The sequence below is a fragment of the Wasmannia auropunctata genome, unplaced genomic scaffold (genome assembly GCF_000956235.1).
Source record: "Wasmannia auropunctata unplaced genomic scaffold, wasmannia.A_1.0 LD336090.1, whole genome shotgun sequence".
Taxonomy (NCBI): domain Eukaryota; kingdom Metazoa; phylum Arthropoda; class Insecta; order Hymenoptera; family Formicidae; genus Wasmannia; species Wasmannia auropunctata.
This window is the reverse complement of record NW_012026800.1, coordinates 4,026,974-4,035,418: the sequence shown is the minus strand read 5'-3', so window position 1 is coordinate 4,035,418 and position 8,445 is coordinate 4,026,974. Positions and strand designations below refer to the sequence as shown.

Here is an 8,445-nt window from a genome sequence, read left to right as displayed (position 1 = left end):
AGACCAATGAGCAATCAGTATAAAGTCGTCATATTGATTTACATAAAATTCTCATTTGTCTAGCCGCCTTATGCTTATGTTTTGTTATGCATTTCACGTGCTCCGGACCTAGCACTCAAGGCCAAGCACTTAAGGCGGAAGCACATGAAACATAACAAAGCATAAGCATAGCATCAGGTTGCTAGACCAATAAGAATCTTACGTAAATCAATACATTTAAATTAGTAAGTCAAAGGATTTCCAGAAAATTCAACAATTTAGAAAATATAGGCTAATGGGAATCAGCGCGGTAATTGGTGCGCAATGGTCATTTAAGTGAATATCACTATTTGTTACGTGTACGTAGATTTATTGCCAAACGTTTCGGCCATACTTCTGGCCATCCTCAGTGGTGTAACAAAGTTGCAGTCAAATTGTCGTTAAAATCATAGCGCACAACTGCTAATTAAAAAAATTTATTTTAAAAATTTAATTTAAAAATTTACCTTAAAAAAATGTTTACTGAAATTATTTTCCAACATGAATAATTTACATGAAAAATGAATACTTAACAAATATTAAATAAACGTTTAAAAAACATTTATTTAATTTTACAATTAGTTCAAAAATCATTATTTTGAATAAATATTTAATGAAAAAAATATTAAATAAATATTTTCCGAAATGAGTTCAGAAAATGAATAATTAATGAAAAAAGAACATTTAAAAAACATTTTAAAAACATTAATTGTCTGCTAATTGAATTTCCAATTTTCTTTCATTTTCTACGTTTTCTCCGCTACAGGTGTAATTTTTATGGCCATTTTCAGATTATACGACTCAAAATACGTAAAAATATGTAAGATTATTTGTTTAAATAACAGTTTTCAAAAGCTCAATTTTCTCCTTTTAATGAGTTATGGTTCTCTTTCCTCTCTCCCTCGTGTCCTTTTTAAATTCGCACAACAAAATTGACATAGTAACAAACAAAATGGGCAAATGAGAGTAGAGGGCAGTTATTGATGCGCAAATTATCTCTTTAATAATAATGAGATCTACATACAAAATTTAAATACAAAGTTTCCAGACGTTTTGACTCTTCTTCGAATCATCATCAGTGTATCTTCAATGATTAAAATACTTCACGATCTTCATGCGGAAGTCAATTACAGATTGCATAAACCGAGTGTATGGTCCATATTGGTTACAAAGCTATGTGGTGTATGTAACGAATAATACTCTCAAAGAGTTGTAAAATGTAGCAAAATGAAATGTAAATTATTATCGATATACAGAAATTGTTAATAACAATTATAAATACATTAAAATAAATTACATTATTATTAAAAATGAACTAAATCACGTTCCTAAGTTTTCTTAGCTCGCAAATAACGACGTTATCACTTCAACCGTCGAACTTGAAAATTGACATATTTGCTGCATTGAAAGCTTTTGCTATAACTCGAATAGATGCAAAAATTTTCAGAGATAAATGCTTTGAACCGATATGGACGATTTCTTTCTTGCAACTACCTCGCGGAAAGATACATCGAAATCGCCCCTTCCGCTCGCCTTTCTTAGCGCGCTTTACAATTGCTTACGCACCTAGCATTATGGCGTTTAGTACCTCTATTCATCTTCATCGTAAGTATATCCGGTTAGCCGAGACAGTTTTATTTTGCAATTTTTTTGTAAGCTTACAACAGCTCATAGAGCGCTCTTCGTCTGCAATAGTTTGTGCGGCAAAATTAAGTGAATTCAAAACAATCGCTTTTTCCCGTTCCTCTCGTGGTTTGCTTTAAATGCAGATGCACCAAATAGGGCAACTCAAAATACGAAGTCTTTCTGACAAACTTGATATAAGTTATATTATCTGTTTGTTGCTAATAAATACTAGCCATTATAGACGCGAGCTTCGCACGCGCCAAGTTTTTTTGTATTTTTGATGCTTGGGTATTCAAATAAAAAGATAATGTTTGGATTCGAACAGAAATATTTTTGAATGAGAATACAAATATACATACAATTTAAATTATAATTTTTTCCGCATATTTTTGCAGATTAAGTAATATGTATATTTGATGCTTTTTTTTAAAGATGACTTTTTATATTAATTTATTCTATCGTCTTTTTGCTCACTTTATTGAAATTGCTTTTCATAAATAATTTTCATTTTTAAAATATCATCATGATACTAGGATTAAAAACTAATTACTTATATCATACGTTTATTTATTATGACATTCTAAAATGTTTTTATTTTGCGCGAAAATGTTTGTTTTATTAATAATAAAATATAGTTATTATAACCTTTTATTAATGATACTTGATCAAAAGATACGATGTTTTACCAAGATATAATTGCAACATATGTATGTATCCAGTAAGCAAGAAACATTAAAATAACATTTAGAAACGTTAATTCCATGTGTATTTTTCTAATATTTTAAAATAATATTATATACATGTTTTTAAAATGTTATGTAATAACATAGAATTTATCGAACATTGTTAAAATATTTTAGAAACATTGCTACAAATATTTTTTTTAAAATTACTTTATCATTTATTTCAGGTTAATATAATGGATCTACTATAGTTGAAAATTGTATATAATTGTTATCTTAAAGTAATGTTAGAATTATATGAAGTTTCTGTTATTGCAATGTTTTACAATATTGTTAAATGCAATATATATACAATAATTAAAAATTAATGTTTGTAATTTTTATTTTAAAGTAATCAATCATGTGCGATTCCGTAACTATTACTGTTGGCCTTTAATATTTGTTTAGGCGCGAGAACTCAAAAGTACTAAATTAAGAATAGTTATTGTAGAAGTACTTGCAATGACAACCCACAGTTTTTACACTATTCTAGAATATATAATTGAAAGAATAAGTCCTTTGTATAAAGTAATTATTAGTTCAGCGTTAGCGTATAAGTTTGTGACTCTAAGGACCACAGATTCGAATTTCATCAATGCGTTTTCACAAATTATAATATATACTTGTGTAATTGTAATTAATAAAATAAAACATATGCGAAATAGTAAACACAAATTAAACTCTAGTAAATAATAATATGTAATCGCATAAAATAAAAAAAAAGAAATTTCTTGTTTATGTTAAAATTTTGTACCGGAATCATTACTGATCTTTACCGTAATGGTTATGAAATAATACGATACTGATTCTATACCAGATCTGTAGCATAAATCTTATTGTAGACTCTATAATAGTTACTGCAGAATCTGTAATATTTAATGCAAAATCCGTACTTGATTGGTTACTGGAAAAAAGTTTACTGTAGCAGCATGTAATGATTAATGTAAGAAAGACTAAAAAGATTGAGCAAAAATGCAATAATCATTACTGTATTTTGGCTCTCAGTGATAATATTAATGTAACGTTATTATAAAATTAACAACATATTTTAATTTAATCATTTTATTAATATTATTTGAGAAACATTATAGCATCGTCAGAAAAATTTTAACATAACATTAATTGCAATGTTATGACATTCCCATTTCAATATTACCGAAATCTCCAAATTGCGGTCAAAGGTTATTGATAATGATATTAAATATACAACATTAAATACATATTTGAAAATATTACATGTTATTGAATATCGTTGTAATAACAAATTTATAATAATGATTTTTTGCTTATTGGATATTTGTTATACTTTCTAGTATTAATTATATTGTTCTTTTTATTCATTATAATATTATTTTTTATATTCACATAAATTTATATATGCATAATTTGAACTATCAATTCCAAGTCGCATTAACACCGATTTATGTTAAAAAAAAAACGCTCAATACTATCATACAATAGAAGTTGGCACGTTTTTTCTGAGACGATAATGATAACATTTTTTAATCCAAAATTTGACAGTTTGTACTTGATAACGGAATATCATCATTTATATGACATGCACAGAAAAAAATAGATACTTTGGAAATATAATTCAAACCCAAGTTATTGAGTAAGCTTGTTAAGAACTTGATTAGTTCAGTCGTTACGTCTGAGCCCCGCCTAAAAATAAACTGTTAGTATCACTACTACATTTCAGTAGTGTTTTTACTGCACTAGTAGTTTATTTTTATGCGTGATATCAGGAAATCCAAAAATTAACTAGGCAGTACACATTGAGACACGAGTCGCTTTGATGTTGTGCAACTTATATGGCACGAGATATTTAACCATTTCTCTTGATTATTTGAATAACATAAAATTGTTTTCCTGATCTTTTTTCTTGCGCTTTTTGGATAATTTTTTATTATAATTATCTACTATCCAAGTTTCACATCTATGGAAAGCTGATATTAAATTTTTTATAACTCCTAATCTAATCTCCATAATAGTCTTATAACTAAATCTTATGAAAATTCGATTATTTTTTAAGAATATTTAATTCCACAAAAACATTAGCAATAGGTTGAGCAGAATGCATGAAAGAATAAGACGGTGTGACAAAATTCCAGGTTTAGGCGGTGCTGAATTGCAAAAATCAGTCAAACAGGAGCAAACTTCTTGTCTACCACCAAAGCCACTTCGTTGATAACACTTGCCTTTATAATTTGACTCATCCCATCCGCATCCTCGAATAACTCGCGTATCAGGTGGTACTGTGTAAAAAAAATTAATTTCTTTTATATTAAATATTTATTCTATATGACAATATGACAATTAAACATAATTTGAAACATTTTTATACTATAAATATATATTTTGTGCAAACGTATAATTTTATAATGCTGTTTTTTTATAGATATTTTTTCTACATATTTTGATCAATTTCTTTAAATGGTATATAAATCGTAATATATTTTAATTAACACGTTACATGTCATACTGATCACCTAACGCTATAAAAATAAAAAATACGTTAAACGTAAAAATCACACATAAAAAATAAAATGCAATTCTACATATATAATTAATATTAAAATACTCTGTAAATAAATGCATTAAGTAAATATATATAAATTATATATAATTCAATTCTCATAATGCATAATTCAATTATATCATATAATTTCATCGAAATGTGGATACAATAGTGAAAATTTCATTCCAGCATCGCCAGAGAAATATGCGAAGGTCCAGTATTCAACGTGTTAATGTAAGTATATTTAAAAAATCATTATTTAATAGTGTAAATATAATATTGATACATACAACCATTGACACTAAATTCGATGACTTGTGTAATTTTTCGGCACATTGTATACTTTGAACCATCTTTAAGTTCCGCACAATCCTTTTTCATTGTGTCTGGAGGAACAAGTTCGGCGCATTGGCTATTATTGCGGCTGTTGCATTGATAGCATTTCATAGCATTGACACCTGTAAAATATAATTCATTTATTTGTATTATAAATGTTTTATTTCTTTTTTTTTTTGTACGTGCATACATACATATGCACACATAGTGCATATGAATGTAGATTTACAATGTTCATTGAACGGATTTTATATTTCATTGTAACCCAAAAATATTATATATTTGTATTAATGTTTGCAATCAAAATTATTAATTTTAGTTTGTAATTATTAAATAAATACTTTCAAAATATTTTTCACATACGTAAATTCATGTATATCTATATAAAACAATTTTTGATTGTATTATAAAGATAATGGAAAATTAAATTTTTTCTATTTTACATGAATAAAATAAGAAATTAGATTTAATACTGAAAGAGATCACAAACTAAGAATTTAAATAATAGTGGGTGTACAATTTTTTTATTTAGTTATGACGTTAGTTCCTTATAAAATTACTCTCAATAGTCTTCATGCAATAACAAGGTTAAAGATCATTACGGAAAGAAGATAACACCGAGCACATATTGACACTAATTTTATATAATCTTGGTTTTCTATATGTCAGATATTATACCGTAATCTTCAGTTTATTTCTAGTAATTCTAATAATTTAAAATTAGATTTGTATAATATGTGACTGCGTCTTAAAAATATTACAAAAATAGTATAGGAAAAAATAATTTCTTCAGTCTTCACGGTTAATTATAAAATAATACTTATTACAAAGATAGTATGTTGTGTTTTTAATTACATTTAATTTTTGTATTTAATTAAGAATAATTATGTGCTTTAATTTTGTATTTATTTATGAATAATTTAATTATTAAATAATTTTTAATTATTAATATTATACGAAAAAAAGAGGAAAGAGAGAGGGAGATATAAATATAATATAAATATTGCATGGTCTCACACAAAAATAATCACTATAAGAAGAAACAATTACTAGAGAATAATGAGAATTGTATGCGAACAATTAATAATATTGATTGTACGTAAGTGCGGTAAAATCCATTAAAGATGACCGCTATATGCTTTGAGTCGAAACGTTCGAGTGTATTTCCTAAAGAAGAGTGTTGACAATTTTATACATAACACAATTATTGTTTATCGAGTTTAAAACAAATTTTAAATAATGTACAATAGAAGAGCTAACGAGCCAAGCTGGATGTACATCTTATTTTTATTCCTAGCCTTTTTTATTTTTAATTTATTTAAAAATTTAGAAACAATTATATTATTTTTATTAGTTAATTAATTGAAATTGTGTACATACGTAGTTTATTAAATTCTCAATTCTGTTACCTTTAAAAAATCAAGTGCAGTTACATTACTATAAAACCTTAAAAAGCTATTTATGCAGTAAGGCTGTCTATATACGCACTTAGATTTTATTTTGATTCCAAGCTTAAGCATACCGTTATAAATAAAAAAAGTTGCAATAACAAAATATTAAATAATTTTACAACGCAACGTAAAAAATTTCCATTTTTATTGTTTGTGATTTTATAAACGTTTTTTCTTGAGTAAATATTTCTACGTTAAATTGCAATTAATCAATAAATTTAAAAATTTCGTAAAAACCATTTTAATATTGTCTGTTATTAAATACATTATATTGTGCTTATGAGTATAATTAAAATTAATTAAAATTTGTTTAAATATTTTAACTTTTTCAAAACATTTTTTAAAGAAAAAAAAATTTTATTATTGTCATTCAAATTTATGATAAAAAAAGAAACAAGCCATCGTTATTAATAATGTACATCCAGCTTGGTTTGTTAGCCCTTCTATTGTATATTATTAGTATTTGTATTAAATATAATAATAAATAAACAATAATTATGTCACGTATAAAATTGTCAACAATTTTCTTTAGAAAATACAATCAAAAATTTCACTTCCGACGATAATCTTAATTTTAAATTCTGGACAATTACAGCTTCCAAGAAATGTTACGTGTTAACCGTTTAAGATTAATATAATTAATTTTTGAAATTTTATATTAGCGACTGAAGAAGAGTTAGTAAAGTCGAAACGTCCCGCTTTAATTTCATCGAATAAGATTATATAATTACATTACAACATCTGTGATTGCTCGTTTTATATTTTGACCTTCATATTCTCTAGTTACTATTTTAAGATTTTATACACATATTTTAGTCAAAAGGATGTTTTACCACATGAACTTAAAATTAAGCAAAAATATATATGTTATATTTCGTTATCTATTTAATAATATTTTTTAAGGAGAAATAAATTGGCGCATTGATACATAGATAATATCTCTTATCGATAATATCTTGGAATAAGTGGTAATACATCTTAAATCAGACTAGAAAACAAAATTGGAAACTATATTTTTAAACACATTTCTCTATCACTTACCGTTGTAGCACAAAAACAAAATAATACTACATAGGATGACAAATCTTAATCTAAAGATTTTCTTCATCTTTTTTTTCTTCTTCCTTTAGACGATTGACAAATAAATGTTCACTGAAAAGCTTCACTATATGACGAAATCCTGCGGTGCTCACAAGAAAGATATAAAACTAAAAAATACAAATATGACAGAATAGAAAAATAATTAAAGAGATTGAAAAACAGGAAATCATGAAAAAATAAAAGAAAAGCGGAAATAAGAAAATAAAAAGAGAAAAACAGAATCACGAATTGAAAAAGATCTAAAAGTATTATTTGATTTAGAGAACTGAGAAAGCACTATTAATGTACAGCGCTAACGTGGCGCAAGCCCACTAACTTTAACATCGGTGTCATACAGTGCCACTGAGCTGAACGAACAAACGATTATGTCTGAGGAAGGGAGAACAAGGCGAATATATTGAAGTGACTGGTGGGAGAAAAACATGGCGAGTAAACGACTGATCTACGAATAACACCAAGATCGATGAATCTTTTATGATTGACAAATCTTTTTGGATGCATACTTAGATTCATACTTATTACTTCTATGATATATATTTCGTAACATTTCATAATCAATATTTCTTATAATAATTATACGTTGAAAATAATTGCTATGAATATATTATAAAAATAATTAAAAAATTATTTTACGATAATAATTATATATAATAATATTACAAAATTATACTTT

General features: G+C 26.0%; 1 protein-coding gene across 4 annotated transcripts; it reads right to left on the bottom strand.

Annotated features, from left to right (window-relative positions):
• Positions 1–3,928: 3,928 nt before the first annotated feature.
• Positions 3,929–8,155, bottom strand: LOC105447968. Of its 4 annotated transcripts, none has more exons than XM_011686311.1 (4): positions 8,089–8,155; positions 7,713–7,879; positions 5,175–5,342; positions 3,929–4,621 (listed from the first exon to the last, which is right to left on the bottom strand). In XM_011686311.1, exons 2-4 carry the CDS (start codon positions 7,777–7,779, stop codon positions 4,404–4,406), a joined length of 453 nt encoding a protein of 150 aa, XP_011684613.1. In that variant the 5' UTR covers positions 7,780–7,879; positions 8,089–8,155; the 3' UTR covers positions 3,929–4,403. The 4 variants fall into 4 exon arrangements, with proteins under 4 accessions (XP_011684613.1, XP_011684614.1, XP_011684616.1 ...); XM_011686312.1 differs by having other exon boundaries at positions 8,061–8,116; XM_011686314.1 differs by lacking the exon at positions 8,089–8,155 and adding an exon at positions 8,050–8,067.
• Positions 8,156–8,445: the final 290 nt, after the last annotated feature.

Bases quoted from the DNA above. Each gene is read 5' to 3' on its own strand.
- LOC105447968 (XM_011686311.1), bottom strand. From the start codon at position 7,779: ATGAAGAAAATCTTTAGATTAAGATTTGTCATCCTATGTAGTATTATT. The intron at 5,343-7,712 runs GTAAGTGATAGA...TATATTTTACAG, and splicing joins TTTGTTTTTGTGCTACAACG to GTGTCAATGCTATGAAATGC. The intron at 4,622-5,174 runs GTATGTATCAAT...TTTTTTACACAG, and splicing joins CGAATTTAGTGTCAATGGTT to TACCACCTGATACGCGAGTT.